This window comes from Bemisia tabaci, chromosome 10, assembly GCF_918797505.1.
Source record: "Bemisia tabaci chromosome 10, PGI_BMITA_v3".
NCBI classification, from domain to species: Eukaryota; Metazoa; Arthropoda; class Insecta; order Hemiptera; family Aleyrodidae; genus Bemisia; species Bemisia tabaci.
The window spans coordinates 34,678,138-34,698,908 of record NC_092802.1 but is presented as its reverse complement, the minus strand read 5'-3'; the positions used below and the strand labels follow the sequence as shown (position 1 = coordinate 34,698,908).

General features: G+C 41.7%; 1 protein-coding gene across 1 annotated transcript in view; it reads left to right on the top strand.

The window, feature by feature from the left end:
* LpR1 (Lipophorin receptor 1) overlaps nt 1-20,771 on the top strand; it is a gene marked incomplete in the record, with an annotated part of 731,049 nt that overhangs the window by 693,079 nt on the left and 17,199 nt on the right. Inside the window, 3 exon segments of the mRNA XM_072305525.1 lie at nt 3,301-3,423; nt 17,832-18,058; nt 20,086-20,350. Of these exon segments, the coding sequence (XP_072161626.1) occupies nt 3,301-3,423; nt 17,832-18,058; nt 20,086-20,350 (615 nt within the window).

Genomic DNA, 20,771 nt, shown 5'->3' with positions numbered 1-20,771 from the left:
CAAGACAATGTGAATCCATTTCTGATTGGTTCCCGTATTTTAGGCCTTCACAGTGTCACAAACGGGAATAAAGATTACATTTTCATCGATTGCAAAGATTATAATCTCGAATGGACCAGGGAATTGCGGGTTCGGCGAGGAACAAACGGAATGAGAGAAGGAGCGGAGAAAGGAATTTGAGAATGGGCCGATCAAAGATTACAAAAAACGTTCAGTTTCCGTAATCTTTATTCCCGTTTGTGACTCCATGAGGAGGTGTTGTCTTGACTCTCAGTATAAAGGGACTCTACTGGACTCTAGATCCAATGTGTTTTTTTTTTCCAGTGAGCACAACGCAATGGTCCGAAAAAAATCACTTCACTCCCCAATTTACGGACCCTTCAGAGGTAGGGCTCATCTCTTCCATTCGACCCGATCGTCAGCGAACCTCGCCATCCACTCGACCCTGCAATTAGGGACGTGCGGCTGAAGGCCGGAGCCTCTTTGGCAAACGCGGGGCGCGGGGAGGGGGAGTTGCGAAAACAAGGACGATGACACTTGATTGGCGATTCCCCATTTCGTGCGGACGGGGTGACGGGGTCCCCGGCCCTGCCGAAAAGCCAGCGGGGAGGGGGTTTTTAAATGTCAAGTGTCAACTTGGACGTTTACATTGATAGGGGTTGATTGATGGGCAAACACTAAGCTCATCTGGACGCGCTGTTGCATGCGTGGATTCCGCGGGGTTTCCTTTTCCGGTGTCGGAGTCACGTGCCTTCCTGTATGATGAAGGCGCACTGGTTTTTTCAATGTAAATTTTTAAATGCAACTATTCCTGCTCAATGGACGCACTGGAAAAAACACATTGGATCTAGAGTCCAGCCTCTTAAAAATATTGACAAGAAAAAATACTCTTGATTCAATCAGATTTAAGCTTAAATCAAGAACCAAGCCTCTTAATTTGAGCGGATTTCCTTTAGATTTAAGCAAAAATCTGATTGGATCAAGAGTATTTTTTCTTGTTAATGTTTTCAAGAGTCGTCCTTGTTGCATACCCGAATAAATGAAGGCAATTCGGATTTTTTTGCACTTGAGGATTTCGCAACAGCAATTTGCTCTGTTTTGAAGAGCACTCTTGACTGTGAACGCCCAAAAAAATCATGGAAAAGAGTTGATAGATGAGGCTTCTAAACAAAACTGTTTTACTGGAAAAAAAACCACATTGGATCTAGAGTACAGGCTCTTGAAAACATTGACAAGAAAAAATACTCTTTTTTCAATCGGATTTTTGCTTGAATCAAAACAAAATCCGCTTAAATTAAGAGACTTGGTTCTTGATTTAAGCCATATTCTGATTGAATCAAGAGTATTTTTTCTTGTCGATGTTTTTAAGAGTCTGGACTCTAGATCCAATGTGTTTTTTTTTTCCAGTGAGAGATGAAAATGTGCGATGGACCCTGAAATTTTCAAAAGATGTATAGTCTGCACTCATCTCGGGAGGATTAAATCGTCGTAAAAAAAACTCAAACGGTGCAAATTTGGCAACGTCGAAAAACAGGTGGCTCTAAAGCATTTACTATGCTGAAACAGTGCCGGTTTTTTTTCTATTCGCACATAACCTCCAATGGACCACTAGACAAGGTACGAATTTCAGCATTCTGATACATGTTTTGAAACTAAAATTTCACGTGGAACACGATGCGCACATAGAAAATTACCGAAATTAACTCCTTACGAAGATATTTGATGATTCTTGATGCGTGAATTCAAACCACCCGCTCATTAAAACTCAATGCTCTACGTGATTCACATCGCGCGCTAAACGTTATCATGACAGTCTCTGCGATGTAAACATCTGGCAACCTCAGTCTTGACGCTTTGGCTCAGATGTAGCAAATTGCTTATAGTTTGAACAACACATGGTGGAAATTGAACATTGCTCGATTGAGAGGCTTGCAGAAACCGTTGTAGTGCGCGATTTGACTCGCGTAGAGCTTTGAGTTTCTTGTGAGCGGGCAGTTCGAATTCCTTGTAGCCAATGTGAAATAAAAACGTTAATATCTTTGTTAGGAGTTGGCTTCAGTAATTCCCGTTGTGTGAATCGTGTTCTACGTGAAATTCTGATTAAGAAACATGTATCAGATTGCTTAAATTCGTACCTTGTCTAGTGGTCCATTTGACAGCGACGCTGAATGCTGACCCGCGGTTTGTCCCCCGAAACTCGGCGTGAATAATGATGAGAATGGGACTTGCCCCGGAGGAGGGGAACAAGGGTGATTTCCGATCATCGAGTCGCCCCCCTCCCCACCCCCTGCCCGAGGGTTGATTAATTACAGGACGATCGACTGAATTGCGGTCTCGTGTAGGCTGCAGAAGTTGTGACAAGAATTAGGGCTGACGCCAAGTGAAGTGACTGAGCGATGCAGGAAGTGATCGGTCGGGCCGAGCGAGGCCGAGACCCGTCGGAAACGGTATCACTTGTTGCGTCTCGTGTAGTTGCAGGCGCTGTAAAGGCGTATTTACGACAGTATGCGCCGAAATATGATCATTATCACAGTTTAGCGTAGAATAACCTAGGGAAATTTTTCAGATGGGTGGACATGGGGAAGTACGCTCAGCTGAACGGAGTTTTAGAGGTAAAATCGAAAGATTTTGAAGGGAAAACATGCCACGCTTTTTCTAGTTAGGACACTTGTCTAGTGGCATATTAACTCTGTCGCACTAAGGAAGAACGCTGTATGAGCATTCACATGTTGCCAAATTGCCTCTCAGAAAAATATATATTTTTGAAAAAGGCTATGTATATTTTCCCCTGAAATTTTCAGACGCTTCAGATCAAACTACGAACACAATTTTTTGAAAAATCGCGCGGAAGAAAATTTTTTTCAAAATTGCCGGAAAACTCGTGTTTTTTCGAAGGAGATTTTGCAACGGCGGAAGGCTGATACGGCGTTTTTCCTTCACTGGAAAAAAAGTCTCTTTGGATCTGAGTCCAGACTCCTAAAAAATTTGACAAGAAAAAATACTCCGAATTAAATCAGTATTCTGCTTGAATCGAGAGTCAAAACTATTAATTTAAGCAAATTTAATTTTTATTTAAGGAAAAAACCGATTGAATCAAGAGTACTTTTTTTCAAGTTTTTTAAGAGTCTAGACTTTGCGATCCAAAATATTTTTCTCCAGTGTTTGTGCGGCAGAACTATATATAGTTGTATGATTAATCTCTTTATTTTACTTCATGTCGTCTGTAGTTTGAAAGTTTATTTTTTGCCGTTTAGTTGTGTTTTCGGGGCATGAGCTGATAATTTTTTTGCGTTGTTGCAGAGGCCAAAGTGTGCGGCGTGGACGAGTTCACGTGTCGCTCGACGCCAGGCGAGTGCATCCCCCTCACGTGGATGTGCGATGATAACCCCGACTGCTCCGATGGCTCCGACGAGAAGAACTGCAGTAAGTACACCAAATCTAAAAATCTCAAAAACTCAACACAAAATTCTCATCACTCTCTCTTGCAGACTTCCATTTGGACGTCAGTGGCGTGGCGCGCTTTGCGATTTATCGATTGATCTCAGTGGCGTGGCGTGAATTGCGATACATCGATTGTTATGCCATTTAAACCTATGAAAAAAGATCGATTATCAGGGTGTTCGCAGCGAACACCTTAGTAATCGATTCTTTACCATAGTTTCAAATGGCGAGATATCGATAATCGATTATTCACGCCACGCCACTGATTGATCTGCCATTTAAACCTATGGAAAAGAATCGATAAACAGGCTGTTCACAACGAACACCTTAATAATCGATTATTTACCATAGCTTCAAATGGGGGAATATCGTTAATCGATCATTCACGCCACGCCACTGTTGGACGTATTTCTTCCAAACGGAACTATGCGCATCATGACGTGAGCTCTGTTATGCATATATTCTTAGGGGTCTCAGGGCTGATGTCTTAGTGCACATAGTTCTGTTTGAGAAATACGTCCATTTAATGGCCCCTATCGCACACGAGAGGTAACTACTTCTGTGCTCAGGAAGAACGCCGTATGAACATTCGAGAGGTGCCAAATTTCCCCGGATAAAACATGTATTTTTGAGGAAAGTCACGCATAGTTTTCCTTAAAATTTTCAGATGTTTTAGATTAAATTGCGTTCAAAATTTTCTGAAAAATTCAAGAAAAAATATTCTCAATTTTTCCATTAAATTCATATTTTATTGAAGGGAATATAGCAACGTCTGAAGGCTCATAGCGGGAATATTTTTCCTTGAAATTTTCAGATTTTTTAGGTCAAATTACGAGGGAAATCTTCTAAAAAATCGGAGGAGAAATATTCACACATTTTCCTAAAAATTCGTGATTTGTCGCGGGAAATTTGGCAACGCCTGATGGCTTATACGGGGTTTTTACTTAGTACGGCAGTATCGGCACTCCAACTGTACCATTTATGAGCACGTCGAATATACGGTGCGGTCAGAAAAAAAAATCGAGCGTCGTATTCCGTAAACGGTTCCGTTCAAACGGCTCAACTTGAGATGGCAAGACGGCGAAAGCATACAAAATTAAGGGTCGGACGGGGACGGGGAGGGAGTGGAGGGACGAGCATCGGGCCTGAAACTGCCGTCGAAAGTACTCACAGTCTGCAAATTCGCAACCAATCACCCGGCGAAAAAAGGCGCGAGAGATCCGCGAACGCCCCGCAGTGGGCCGAGTCAATAGGAAATTGGACAAAATTTGGAAACTTTTAAAGCTTAAAACTCCGTTTTTGCAAAACTTTGAGCTTCTAAAAATGGTTTCATTGGTTTCCTCGTGAAATTTTCTTTCAGAAGAACCCCTCATAGGGTTGCCACAGTCAGGGAATACCGGGAAATGTCACACTGAAAAAAAATTCTCGGCGTTTTTACCAAGGTCCGTTGGCACCTTTAGCATCTCACTTTTTTTACCAATTATTGGTAATTTTACCAAAACAGACTGGTAAGCTTACCTAAAAACCGGTATTTTTACTGTTTTTTTTTCAGGTAAGAATACCACTTTTATGGGTAATCAATTCCCGGTAACTTTGCCATTTTATCTCGGTAATTCTACCTCAGTCGATAAAAAATATTGGCGCTTTTACCAAGGTCCAGTAAAATTACCAAGAGAGTTCAATAATTTTACCGAGATTTCTCGGTAAAACTATTAATTCCATAAATGGTAATTTTACCAAGAAAAAACTGGGATCAAATAGAACCCTGAATTCTCGGTAATTTTACCCGTTTCTTAGTAAATACACCGAGATTTTTTTTTCAGTGCAGAGAATTTTAAAAAGTCAGGGAAAACCTGGAAATGTTAGGAAAAATGACAAGAATGTCAGGGATAAATCGTCAAATCAACGTCTTTTGCTTTCTTCATCGGGTTTGACGTTTCGAACAACAAATTTTGCTCGAAAACCATTTCCAACTTAGTCTTTTCAAAAATCTGGCATTTGTCTAATTGTTAGGGACTTTCACCAAATTGTGTCAGGGAATTGAATTTTTAAAATTCAGTGGCAACTCTCCCCTTAAAGTTTAAAATACAGGGTGAGCGAAAAGTCCCCGACCCCCCCTCTAACTTTTGAACGAATTGAGCTAGGGAAATGAAACTTTGGGAATGTTCCTATCTCTAAGGGGACCATCTTTTGAGGGGGTCAAAATTTTGGTCCCCCCCTCAGGGGGGGACAGGGGCCCCCCAACTTTTTTTTTCAAATAGCAACCCCTATCTTGTGATACCTCATTCGAAAGAGCATAAAAAACTAAGAATTTTGGCGCAAACCGCAGATCAATATCTTAATTTTTGACCGAGTTATGATAGGTCAAAGGTCAAATTTGACCTATTTTCAAAAAATCATAACTCCGGTTCAAATCATCGTAAAGAAAAAAATAAAACGGGGAAATTTACCAAATTGTGTTCGCTTTTACGTAAAAATTGCAGAAATCACTTCGATTTAATTTTAAGGGGGGGCTCGGACCCCCAAATACGTCAATTCAAAGGTCATTCAATTTTCCCGCGAAATAAGCCAATTTCCTCTGGATTTGCCTCCACATTATCTCAGTAAGGTCAAAATCAGTTCAACATTACGTTGGCAAGTCCCCAAATTTCGGGAAAAGTTAAAAAAACGAAATTTAAACGGTCAAATTTAATCACCTTAAATTTCGTTTTTTTAACTTTTCCCGAAATTTGGGGACTTGCCAACGTAATGTTGAACTGATTTTGACCTTACTGAGATAATGTGGAGGCAAATCCAGAGGAAATTGGCTTATTTCGCGGGAAAATTGAATGACCTTTGAATTGACGTATTTGGGGGTCCGAGCCCCCCCTTAAAATTAAATCGAAGTGATTTCTGCAATTTTTACGTAAAAGCGAACACAATTTGGTAAATTTCCCCGTTTTATTTTTTTCTTTACGATGATTTGAACCGGAGTTATGATTTTTTGAAAATAGGTCAAATTTGACCTTTGACCTATCATAACTCGGTCAAAAATTGAGATATTGATCTGCGGTTTGCGCCAAAATTCTTAGTTTTTTATGCTCTTTCGAATGAGGTATCACAAGATAGGGGTTGCTATTTGAAAAAAAAAAGTTGGGGGCCCCTGTCCCCCCCTGAGGGGGGGGACCAAAATTTTGACCCCCTCAAAAGATGGTCCCCTTAGAGATAGGAACATTCCCAAAGTTTCATTTCCCTAGCTCAATTCGTTCAAAAGTTAGAGGGGGGGTCGGGGACTTTTCGCTCACCCTGTATGACGATAGAAACATGGAAATTTGCAGTTTTAGTCAAAAATTTCATGTGCGACCCCTCTGATCGACTGGATCCACCGTGCGGTGGGACGGAACGACCCCGGCCGCCGAGCCAATTCCATTTCCCTCCCCAACTCGATTGGGGTGAGCCGTGAGCAAGGTCGTCAAAAGGGGCGCGAGGCGGGGGGGGGGGGATGTTATCGGGGCGTAATTGGCAATTAGTAATCTCGGAAGGAAAAGTCGCGTGACGGAGCTCGAGACGGCATCGGAAGATCGCGCCTTTTCGCCGGCCGACCGCCATCCAGCGCGTGCCGCGGTTGCCGCGTTCCGACGCCTTCCTTTCCGCGGTTATACTAAAGGCATGACATTCCAACATAGGCGGATCTAGAGTCCCTTTATACTAAGAGTCGAGACAATGTGAATCCATTTCTGATTGGTTCCCGTATTTCAGGCCTTCACAGTGTCACAAACGGGAATAAAGATTACATTTTCACCGATTGCAAAGATTATAATCTGGAATGGACCGGGGAATTACGGGTTCGGCAAGGAACAAACGGAATGAGAGAAGGAACGGAGAAAGGAACTTGAGAATGGGCCGATCAAAGATTACAAAAAACGTTCAATTTTTGTAATCTTTATTCCCGTTTGTGACTCCATGTGAGGGTGTTGTCTTGACTTTAACTATAAAGGGACTCTAGGCGGATCTAGACACCTCGAACACGGAAAAAAAACGTATCGCAATCCGAACTGTCCTCCGAGCCGATTTTGGCGCCAGATATTAGAGTATTTGTACAAGCCAGAGGTATGGTTAATAAGTAGTCAGCTGAAGGTGCTGTTGGATCAACTAGAGTCCCTTTATACACGGAGGAAAAAACTTCGTGCGTGGAACCCGAAGATTAGGTCATATGGATCTCTGAAGTTTTCGGACTGAGCATCTAAACACTTTAGGTCCAGCTGCTGAGGTTTAGATCACACATCTGAAACTTCAGTTCTTATATCTGAAGTATTTCAGTTTTCACATCCGAAGAACTTCGGTTTTCACATCCGAAAAACTTCGGTTCTCACATCTGAAGTACTTCAGATGTAAGAACTGAAGTTTCAGATGTGTGATCCGAACCTCGACAGCTAGACCTAGAGTGTTCAGATGCTCAATCCGAAAACTTCAGAGATCCATATGACCTAAACTTCGGGTCCCACGCACGAGGTTTTTTCTCCGTGTACTGAGAGTAAAGACAATGCGTATCCATTTCTGATTGGTTCCCGTAATTAGGCCTTCCCAGTGTCGCAAACGGGAATAAAGACTACATTTTCATCAAATGCAAAGATTATGAACTGGAATGGACTGGAGCTGGAAGCGAAGATTTTGAAACACCGCAATAGAAATACGTGATGTCGCACTTTAAACATCGATATTTTGTGAAAATTTCCAGGGTTGATGGTGTTGATTTGGTCACATTTTAAAAATAAAACAGGAACAGGGATTCAGATACTCGATTTTTTAGTTTTACCGTCGATTCACCTTCTTCCAACCAGCAGGCCGATTATTCAAATTGACACACGAAAAAGACAAAAGTGATATGGATGGATCCTATTGTTAGGAGCGGGTGGTCGCATTTTAAATCATAGTGATCTTTTCAGAAAGTGAAAAACTCAATGATAGTAACAAGTTAAAACTGACTCGGCGAGTTATACTAATCGCGCCAAACACATTGCGGTTGGCGCTAAAGGCATACTAGCGCCTACGAGACTGTAGGAATACTTCACGCATTGCGCGTAACGCATATTAGCTCCTACAAGACTGCACGAATACTTCACGCATTGCGCGTTCACCGCGGCGCGTGCTTTAATCGCTGGAAATTCATAATGGACCACTAGACAAGGTACGAATTTCAGCATTCTGATACATGTTTCTTCACCAAAATTTCACGTAAAACACGATGCGCACAACAAAAATGACCGAAATCAACTCGTTCCGGAGATATTTAATGACTCTTGGTGCGTGAATTGAAACCACCTGCTCATGAAAACTGAATGCTCTACGTGATTCACATCGCGCGCTAAACGTTATCATGAACGTCTCTGCGATAAAAAAATCTGGCAACCTTAATCTTGACGCTTTGGCCCAGCTGTGGCAAATTACTTATAGTTTGAAAAACACATGGTGGGAAATGAAGATTGCTCGATTGAGAAGCTTGCTGAAACCGTTGTAGTGCGCGATTTGACTAACGTAGAGCTTTGAGTTTCTTGTGAGCGGGCAGTTCAAATTCCTCGCAACCAATGTGAAATAAAAATGTTTAAAATGTTAATATCATCGTTAGGAGTTGGTTTCAGTAATTTTAGTTGTGCAAATCATGTTCTACGTGAAATTCTGGTTAAGAAACATGTATCAGAATGCTTAAGTTCGTACCTTGTCTAGTGGTCCATTCCTCGGTGCCGGACCTACCGCGGTGTACTCAATTTCCAATCAGTTTATACCCCGGGCCTTCAATCCTAGGATCGATGAATCGTAGAAATGTTGCACCCCTGAATAGCATCTCAATAATCAGCCCGCAGAGTGAATACTTTAACAGAGCAGGAGGGCGATTATTGAAATTGATAGACAAAGCTATAGACAAAGAGGACAAGAGGGACATGGAGGGATCCTATTGGTGGAAGTGAGTCGTTGCAATGGGTAAAGGAGGTAGGTGATAGACTAACTAAAGGCAATCTAGGAGAGACCATGTAGTTAGTTCATCATTTTCTCCTATCGAAACCACCCATTTCAACCAATAGGATCGCTCCATTTGCCCTATGTCTTCTTTGTCTATAACTCTGTCCATCTATTTCAATAATCAGCCCGCTGTTTGTTCTTTAAAGTCCGGTAAACGCGAAGTGAGATCAAAAGTGATGCTGAGATCATCACATCATCTTTGTTTCGACCGGTTTTCCTTCTCGGTTCATGTTCTTGCTGAGTTCGCAAATCACACTCGATTACCGAGCCGTGTTTGCAGCCCATCCGAGCCGCTCCGTCGCGAAATTCTCGTATTTCCAGCGAGTTTTCCTGTGAAATTCATCTTATTTCTTACCACTTGGCAGCGTGGATCGCGATCAAGCGGGTGACCCGTCACCTTTGATCCCCGACTCGCGAACTTTCGTTTGTTTTCCAGAAGGAGTTTTATCCCTCTTCACTTGATGAGACGAAAAAAACAATGTCACGGTGTTTGCTGACTGCTGAGTCAGCATCAGATTAAGGTTTCTCAGGCTGTGTGTTCGATTAAAACGGACCCAGCTCGACAAGAACGCACGAAGTCGCATCCAGTGGCGATTTTCCAAGTTGGCAACATTTAATTTTTTACAATAGAGCATCTGCGCGGATTCCTCTGAAAATTTTGAGGAATTTGCTTCCTACTATGCAAAAAATTCACTGAAATTTGCACAAAAATCCGCAAAACCGTTTTAGCGGATGTGGCTTGGTTTCTTTCTGCTTAACTTGACCCAAATATCATTTTCCTTGGGAAACTAAGACCTCCTTTTTAAACTTGATGCGACCAGAGGCGATTCTTGGAAGCTGTCAACTCTCTTTTTCCTCCATTTGAATCCATTAGAAATATCGATTTAGGTGATGCGAGGGCGAGGTGCCTCACGTTAATCGATTGTTTTACGTGCATGTAAATGGAGGAAAAACAGAGTGGACAGCTTCCAAGAATCGCCACCGGTCGCATCAAGTTTAAAAAGGAGGTCTTAGTTTTCCAAGGAAAATAATATTTGGGTCAACTTAAGCAGAAAGAAACCAAGTCACATCCGCTAAAACGGTTGTCCGGATTTTTGTGCAAATTTTAGTGAATTTTTTGCATAGTAGGAAGCAAATTCCCTCAAATTTTCAGAGGAATCCGCGCAGATGTTCTGTTGTAAAAAATTAAATTGGCTAGTAAAATTTGGCAATAGCTGATATGGCTTGGTTCCTTTCTGCCAAACGCGGTCCATTTGAGGGGCTTGGATGATACTTACTTAATACTTATTACACTACTACTTGCTACTACTTACTGCTTACTTACTATCATATGGATTAATTCGAACAATAACTATCAATTCAGAATTAAATAGAAAGTTAGAGTGAATGATTATATCTTTCAGCATATGAACAGCGTTTATCGTAACAATAATTTGTTTCATTCAAACTGATTTAAAAGCTTATCTTAATTTTAAGTGAAATTTTCGTCATTCCGAGGAATAAGTGTTTTAAGTTTCAAAATTAAGCGCAGACTTTTGGCGGAAAAAAAGTTATGACTTACCCTTTGAAGTTTAATAATTGGATTGAAGCTGTAAATCTTTAACAGAATACTATTCTTTAAAACTAGTTCAAGTTGATATCATCAATATCTCATTTTTTTCAAAAATTTTACTTATGCAGCTTGTCCTTCAAGCCTCTCATTTTTTATAATGAAAAATTTGCATTAGATTTTTCAACATAAAACACCTCTCAGCATCCTAGAGAATGAATTACGAGTGATTTATTTAATTTTTGTAAAGAGTGGCGTCAAAGATCTTGATTCACCTTTCTTGTAAAATTCACGCAACATCAAGAATGATATGATAAAAAAGTGCAAACAGCCAACAGGCAGTCCAGCGATAAAATTCGTGTCGATCCTTGTTTCGATTAATCCTTTTAAATGAGTACATTCGATGTATCGATAATCGACTATACAAAGATAATCAGCTGCTGCTTGAATCAGCATCCGATTTGATAAAGGGTCATGCTCTCGATTCGAATTAGGATAAATTACGAACAGATTAAACTTTAACCCCGGTAAAAGCAAAACTTTAAACTTTTCCGGCGAGACAAAAAAAGCGGCGTCATGGTAGCCAATCAAGACAGGAGTATATATCTGTTTATTTTTTTGGCATTCGAAGCCGACAAGATAAATCTCTTTAGATTTTGCTCTAGTAATGAATCTTCCATAAAATTAAATGAAAAGCTAAAATACCGTGTACTGCACTGGAAAAAAAAAAAACACATTGGATCTGGAGTGCAGACTCTTGAAAACATTGACAAGAAAATGGACTCTTGATTCAATCAGATTTAAGCTTAAATCAAGAGGAAATCCGCTCAAATTAAGAGGCTTTGTTCTTGATTTAAGCTTAAATCTGATTGAATCAAGAGTATCTTTTTTGTCGATGTTTTTAAGAGTCTGGACTCTAGATCCAATGTGTTTTTTTTTCCAGTGTGAGGAAAATTTCCGGCCTTAAGAATTATTATCGATCTATTCGCCGGTAAGTTTTGTGTAAAAGGCTCGAGAGAGTGGTAAAAACTTATAAAAACCTACACGAAGAGATTTTTTCCCAGCAACTTGACCACTCATACAGGTTAGGTCCAAGACCCATAGGGAAAGAAAAAAACTAAATTTTATGAAATTTTCAGCAATGAAGTAAGATTAATATTTTTCGTCTTCGAAATGTCCGCTCCTATTCTATTTTTCCGAGGAGATTAAGTCAATTTGATAGCTTGAAGTTTTTTACAGAATATTCTGCCAACAGAGACGAAAAATCAAGGACATTTCCGATAAATTACGTCGACTGGTTTTCCCTAAACGTGATCATTTTGAAGAGACCTCCTTTTTTCCATTAGACTCGGATGCATTTTTTCACAATGCCACCTAAATGTTGTTTCAAAAATGAGCCAAAAATAGTGGTTAGTTTTTGCAAAACGGACCGAGTTCAACAGAAAGGAACCAACCCACATTAAGTTGAAACTGAGAAAAAGAGGTTTTTTGCACGCAGAAGGACCTCCTCGTTAAAATTTTGTCAATAGGAACGTGTGGGCACAATTCATTTCGAAAAGCGTGATGTAAATAAGGTCTTGCGAGGGATCGCAAATCTCCAGAGAAATTTGCGAACTCGTCCCTCATGGGAATCTGGCAACGAAGCTTCCCGAAAGTGTATAAAAATCGGTCTGCTCCTCAACCTCACCCATTTTCCTTTTCGCTCGCTCCCCTTAATTTTTTGCACTTCAACTCCGGGAAAGTAGATCGTAAATTTTTCATGAGCTTTCATAATTTTCCTCCGGCCCTCTTTTGCTACGGCTTTATTGCCCCTCCTCTGACGTTGGGTTTGTCTCGTAATTCAGCTGTAAGTGAGTTTTTGAAAGCGACGAGCTCCGGTTTCCCGGAAGAGCAACTTCACAAAAAAGGAGGAAAAAAACAGGTGGACTAAAGTAGAGGGACTAATTTCGAGATCCTAAAGGCTTGAATTAAAATTTCAGGGCATCACGGGCATGAAAGTGAGTTTGATCCCCGGTTAGTGCTGTGCAAAATTGAATTTCACGGAATTCGACGGAAAAAAGAGATGGAACTTGCACTCTTTAATGAAATGAGCCTCGAATTAATTTATCTTCGGTGTTATTTGTTGAGTTTCTTTTTTACAGGACGTTTCACGGGATCCATTCCCGAAAATGCCGAAATAAGTTGTTTATTGTATACTTTAATAAAAAACCTAGGCTGGAACTCAAAACAACACAAAACAGCAAAAAATGAAACACAAACAACAAAACGAGCAGAACAAAAGAAAACGTAGGGAACCAGTCCCAAAACATTAATAAGCAAAATTAAAAAACAATTGTAGATTTCAAACTTTGCACTCAGGGTTAAAACAAAGTTTTAAAATTTTCTAGTTTTTCTCCTTCATGTAAAATTACTTAAAAGTACAGCCGAAAATAGGGAAGGCGTATTCAAACCTCGCTTTTATAAAGTTTCCCCTGACGCTGAGTGACACCTTTTTGGCAGCATGGAGTGGAGAATTGCGAGTCGTCACGCTGGCCGCGCCGTAGCGCCTTCAATTTTGCAGAAGCAACACGGACATCCATCAAGCACGAATAGTTGTATCTCTACGCCGTCGTTAACGCGTGTCCTTTCCCTCGCTCCATTCCCATATTGTGTTCATTTCCTTTTGTTTTATTAGTAATGGTGCTTCTAGGGCAACACAACCAAAGACAGGAGAGACGTAGTCGGGCCTCATTTTTCAACTTTTCTTCCGAATCTAACTGATTGTCAGTTATGGAAACCCTCTCGTTTTCATGTGCGCGAAGCTTTTTCTAGAGCGCTAATTAAAAGGTCCTCCTGCCAATAAATTTTTCTTCGGAGTTGTGTTTAAGACAATTGGAATTCCTAATGTCCTAAAAGGATTCCGATAATCCGATAGGATTCCGCAAGGAGAAAAATTATTAATATGAATTTCATTCTTCGCAACACGAAACTTTTTATCGTGTTGGCAGAAGTTATTTTTAGCGATTTTGCTTCGGATATTGCAACCGTGTCCAATGTAAGGTTTTTTTTCGGGGCGACGGGTTTGGCCGGAAGGCGCCCAGGTAAAGTGATATAATAAATGGTTGAGTGGGAACTTAGCCCGTGAATAACCGCGGTGAATTATAGAATAAGCAGTCGTTTTTAACGCTGACAGCTACTTTACCTAATAAAGATGCTCCTATTTGTACCCGGATGAGCTTTGTGATAGTCAAGTTGGGTCGAGCGTTAGCAACAGTGTTGCCAGATCTGAGATATTCTCGTAACGTGATTTGTTAATTTTTTGGAATTTCATTGTACGTTGTATGTTCGTATCGTTTATCAAGCAACATGGAGGCAAATAGTCGGGTCCATATTGAGCACTTAAAATTTTCCTTTCAAATAACTGAAGTTTACAGGGACCGAACTTTAGATAAGCTAATCAAAATGTTGACCCTATGACTAAAAGCTTCGGTCACCTGCGGGCTGATTATTGAAATTGATAGACAAAGCTATAGACAAAAAGGGCATAGGGAGTATAGAGCGATCCTATTGGTTGAAGTGTGTGGTTCTTATAGACTAAGGGAGAAAATGATAGACTAACTGTCGGGTTCTCGTGGGTTGCAGTTAGTTAGTCTATTACCTGCTGCCTTTGTCCATCGCAACCACCCGCTTCCACCAGTAGGATCCCTCCATATCCCTTTTTGTCTCTTTTGTCTATGGCTTTGTCTATCAATTTCAATAATCGACCCGCTGCAGGCTGATTATTGAAATTGATAGACAAAGCGATAGAAGAAGATGACGTGGAGAAAATTAAGCGTTCCTATCGTTTGAAATGGGTGATTACAAAGGAGGTTAGTAATAGACTGACCAACATCTACCCGTGAGAGACCCTATAGTCCGTCCATCATCTTGCACCTTAGTCTATAACTACCACCTTTTTCTACCAATAGGATAGCTTGGTTTCCCCTTTGTCTCCTCTTGTTATTTTTTTTGTCTATCAATTTCAAAAATCAGCCTGCAACAGCTGATTAATTAATGCAGTTTCGCTAAAGAGGTACGGACATTGTGTAAACTGCTTGTGAATTAACAGAAGAGAATTACTCAGATTTTATGTAATTTTTTTATATTATTTTAAATAATAATCATCTATTTAGAGAGTGAAAAACTTAATGATAGTAACAAGTTAAAAATCGCTGACGCAGCGAGTTATACTAATCTCGCGAAACACAGTGCAGTCGGCGCTAAAGGTATATTAGCGCCTACGAGACTGTAGGAATACTTCACGCATTGCGCGTAACGCATATCAGCTCCTACAAGGCTGCACGAATACTTCACGCATTACGCGTTCACTGCGGCGGTGCAATCGCTGGAAATTCGTAATACCTCGGTACCGGACCTACCACGGTATACTCAATTTCCAACCAGTCTAAACCTCGGGCCTGCAATACTAGGATTGATGAATCGTAGAAATTGTGCACCCCTGAATGGAATTTCAATAACCAGCCTGAAGAGTGACTACTTTAACGGTGACAAAATTGTGTCTTTGCCGTTGCATACTATTTGAAGCGGATGTCTCAAAAATTCCCCAATTTTTCACGCAAAGTATGGAATCAGGAACGAATATTAGACCTTCTCACTACCAGAACCTTCTCATTGTGACTTTTCAACCATTTTCATGAGAACAATATTTTCCTCTTGCTCCAACTCAACTTCGTAATAGATCCATCGACTCATCATGTAAATCCAGTTTTTAACGCTTGACATGAATTTTTTCAACCGTACGCTTTGGCAACGGTGTGTAAGTGGTTTTTACCGCGGATGCCGCCAAAAGAGGGAATTGCTTCACGTGCTGTATCATCCGCGATAAAGGGGTTTTTGCGGGTTGGGCCATTCGGTGTTATGATGGATGTCTAAATGCGCGAAATTTATTGCACCTTTAAATCTCAAGCAGTTAAAGCCTCTTTTCTGCGTTTTTCACTCGATGCAAAAGCTGCGGGGGTATTTTTCATATATTTTCCCTCAAAGTCTCTTGAATAAAAACGTGTGAATTTAAATTTTCATTTTTCATCTAAATGTTTAATTAATAAAACATATCTTATAATCAGTTTAATTTTTGTCTCGTGACATCGGTGAATTCTGAATTTAAACGAAGGTATACAATAAAATAATTTATTTTAAATGTTGATCATGAATGGTGGTCTAAGGGTCCGAGGGGTCTGAGGGGTGATTTTTATAATTTTATATACTTTTTGTTTCCTGGTCCCATGCTTTTTGTCTGTTTTACCCATTTCTTCGCCCTCCTTTTGTGTTCCCTTCTGTCTTCGTTACCCATTTTCTTGTGTTTTTTGTTGAATTATCCAGGCTATTTTTGTGTATTATTGATCTAAATGTTGTAATATTGTCTATTAGACACTTATTTTGCCAAACGTCCATCCTTGCAAAGGTGATATTGATTAGTTGGCACTTTTGAGTAGCTCACTAGGCGTCTGGTTTGTCTCGACGAGCCCTTTTGACCTGAACGATTGCACTTGTCTACAGACACCTTATCAAATCCAATACATAATTATTTACCTCCTCAAATCATAATTAGTTTATTTCGGTACAATTCCACACTTTTTTTTGTCTCTTCTTATCAGAGCAATACAAGAATAATCCTGTCGAGCACATGGATTGTGGTCTCTCCATTTCAAATTTGCGCATGCTGTGACTTATGGTAATTCAAATGAATCAAAGTCGATCGATACTGAAATTTGGAGAATTTCCGCCTCAAAATTCGTCCAATCTCTTTCGGAGGAAATCACTGAAATAGCTAAAACAGCAAAATTCGTTTTATTACACATGAAAAATCCTTTACTGCGCAAAAATGACGTAGTTGCAGACAAAACAACCTCAAGGAGCATTATTCCTCCAGAGAGCCAATGAAAACAGTGCTTTCAAGTGAAATGCCGCCTTTCTCTGCCAATTTCTAGCCTGAAAATGTGTTTGTTGTGTGTCAAAAACGCAATCACGTAATTATACAGAAGATAGCACTTATGGCTGTCTTGCCTAACATGAAAATAAAAAATACCCTTTTTATATAATTGAAAGAAAATCGGTCGAGTTTCAATCATTCAAACGATTTTTAAGAGTCCTTTGGATGATTAATAGCAATTTGACAAAAAAAGGAATGCTTTTTTCATTGAAATGTATCACTTGGGAACACGGAAAAACGCCGTATATACATTCAGGAGTTGCCGCATTTCCTTCGATAAATTGTTTATTTTTGTTTATATTTCTTTATTATTGATATATTTTTCCATGACATTTTCAGGAACTTTAGGTGAAATTGCGTACAAAATTAAATGAAAAATCGGAAGGAAAATATTCATAAATTTACCAGGAAATTCGTGTTTTATCAAATGAAATTTGTCAGCGCTCGAAGGTTCATACGCCGTTTTTCCTTAGCACGGCAGCCTACTCCCTATGCCCTCTTTGTCGATCACTTTGTCTATCAATTTCAACAACCCCACACAGCCCACAAAACACAAAGCCACACAACACAAAGGGGGGGGGGGGAAATTGAGGGTTCTATATATTTTTGATTCAGCTAATCTTGTTTCTTTTTGAATGTTTTGTCTGTTTTATTCAAGCTTTTGTGTTTTCTGTTTTATAATTCTTATAAATTTTTCTTTATAAGTTGTTCTTAATCCAACATCGAGGTCGCAATTTATTTTGTAAATGAGAACTTCTCAAAAATTTTGCGCTTTTATCCCTTAGGTAACTTTGTGTGTGGGGTTCACAAGCCCACTGCTGTAGGGTCACCGTAAATACCCATTGATTGATTTTGTTTGGATTTGTGTTGTTTCAGACGAGACTTGTCGCTCGGACCAGTTCACGTGCGGAAACGGGCGGTGCATCCACAAGCAGTGGGTCTGCGACCACGACGACGACTGCGGGGACAAATCGGACGAGGCCAACTGCCCGGTCAACACCTGCGACCCCGTCACCGAGTTCCGCTGCTCCGACGGCTACTGCATCTCCGCCAAGTGGAGGTGCGACGACGATAGCGATTGCAGCGACGGCTCCGATGAAAAGGTCAGTCCAGGGTGTCTGGGTCTACAAGTCCAGAATTTGCGGAAAGTCCGAAAATAGTACTGTTTTTTTAAGGGCGGTCCAGAAGTACTGAAAAAGTGCGGAAACTCCGGATAGAAAGTCCGGATTTTTTTCCATTTTTGTCGTAATTTGAGCGACAAATTCAATTTTTTTAAATTTTTCGAATTTCGTCCATTGGAGGTACTGAAAAAGTACTGAATTTTCCCGCTGAGGAAGTGCTAAATTTCTAGGGAATGTACTAAAAAAGTACTGTACCTAAAAGTTCTGATTTTTGGCCAGCCTGTTTTAGTAGACAGTCAGTCGAGCCGTCCAGAAGGGAGCTTATTTGGACCTTGGAAAGCTCATTTTTTCCGTGCAAAATTTATTGAATTCACAGCAGCTTTTGAGTAAGGTACGATCTTGTAAACGGCTACTCTCTCAGTCTTGCATAAGAATTCGATGACCAAAGAAAGGTCCGAAGACTTAAAAACCACAATCTGAACCGAGCGTTTGGACTCTCTTTTTTGAAATAAAACGAAAAGAAAAAAATCTTGGAACGTGCAATAATGCTCTTGGGGCTTTTTTCAAAATTACGGCTCGATTGATGACTCCAAAATTCGAACATTTCTGGTCAACATCGTTATACAGAGCCACTCCGCTACGATACAGAATAGCGCCTTCAACCCACTGTGTAATCTTAATGCAAAATTCTGATACCACTATTCGTGCGTCACGACAGACATTTTACATACCCGGCTAATTGAAGGCAAATCATTGACTTAGGTAACAGGGTACGAATTTCAGCAATTTCACACGTGTTTTTAAGGGAACAAAACCTCCGGGGCTGCCCCACCTGACATACAAGCAGCCCAGCCCCCCGGGGGCTACCCCACCTGACATCCAAGAAGCCCAACCCCTCAGGGGCTGCCCCACCTGCCATTAAAGAATCCCAACCCCTCAAGGGCTGCCACACCTGACATCCAAGAAGCCTAACCACCAGGTGCTGCCCCCCTTGACATCCAAGGTGCCTAGACCCCCGGAGGCTGCCCCACCTGGCATCCAAGAAGCCCAACCCCCAGGGGTTGCCCTACCTGGCATCCAAGAAGCCCAACCCCCCGGGGGCTGCCCTCCTTGGCATCCAAGAAGCCCAACCCCAGGGGCTGCCCCACCTGACATCCAAGAATCCCAACCCCGCGCCCCCGCGGGGGCTGTCCCACCTGGCACCCAAGGTGCCCAACCCCCCGGGGCTGCTCCCCGTGGCATCCAAGGTGCCCAACCCCCAGGAGGCTGCTCCCCGTGGCATCCAAGGTGCCCAACCCCCCGAGGGCTGCCCCAGCTGGCTTCCAAGAACCCCAACCCCCCGGGAGCTGCCCACCAGGTTCCCAAGAAGCCCAACGCCTCGAGGGAAATGCTCGGTGTCGATCGATTCACGTCTTTATTTTTCGATCGATTCATGTCGACCGAATCCATATCCTCCATTGTAAGCTCGCTCGACTACATACATACATACATACATATCAAGCCGCTACCTCAGCGCACTAGAGCGCTCTGCGACTCCAAATCGCCATCGGAATCGATCCTCCCACAAATCATCGGGCAGATTACACCGTCTGATCTCCCCCTCCACTCCCTCTCGCCAACCTTTTACTGGACGTCCACGCCGCCTTCTTCCGGGAGGAACCCAATCAAATACCTTTCTGGGCAACCTACTATCTGCCATTCTCCGCACATGTCCATACCAAACCAGCTGCTTGGTTTTGATATCGTGCACAATATCTTCCTCGACTCCCATTATTTCACGCACTCGTTCATTACGAACGCGCTCTCTCCGCGAGATCCCTGCAGACCTTCGCCAAAAGTCCATTTCGGTTGCCCGTAAGATATCCTCGGATCTTTTCTTTAATTGCCAGACCTCACTCCCGTTCGTAACTATGCTCTTCACGATGGCGCTTTAAATACTCCGTTTATTTTCCTTCGAGATTCTCTGATAACTTCTCGCTGGACTAACGTTTGTTTTGGATGTGTTTCAGGATTGCGGCGGGAAGCGGTGGAAGGCGCGCGTGTGCCCTTCCCACGAGTTCAACTGCGAGGACGGTCTGTTGTGCATCAAGCAGTCGTGGGTGTGCGACGGGGACGCCGACTGCGGCGACGGCTCGGACGAGAGCCCGACCCTCTGCCGCAACTCCACCTGCCGCCCCGACCAGTTCCAGTGCCACAACAAGCAGTGCATCGCCGGACACTTCCAGTGCTCCGGCAAGTTCGAGTGCGACGACGGCAGCGACGAACTCAACTGCGGTACGAACCGGGAAATATTGGATCCAGCAGGCCCGATTATTGTAATCGATGAACTAATCGGACGTAAATCGCCGAATTTTTGCGGATTCCCTGACGTTTTCCCTGATTTCCCGACACCAAAAAAAAATCCTGATATTTCCTGGTATCCCGATTGCTACCTTGCGGGCCGATTACTGAAATTTATAGACAAAGAAGACAGAAGGGATTTGAAGGGTTCCTATTGGAGAAAGCGGGTGGTTATAATGGACAAAGGAGGAAAGGAATAGACTAACTAATGGAAACCCAGGAGAGCGACCCTTTAGTTAGTCCATCATTTACACCCTGAGTCTATAGGAACCACTCATTTCAACCAATAGGATCGCTCCATACTCCCTATGTCTCCTTCGACTATAGATTGGACGTATTTCTGTCAAACGGAACT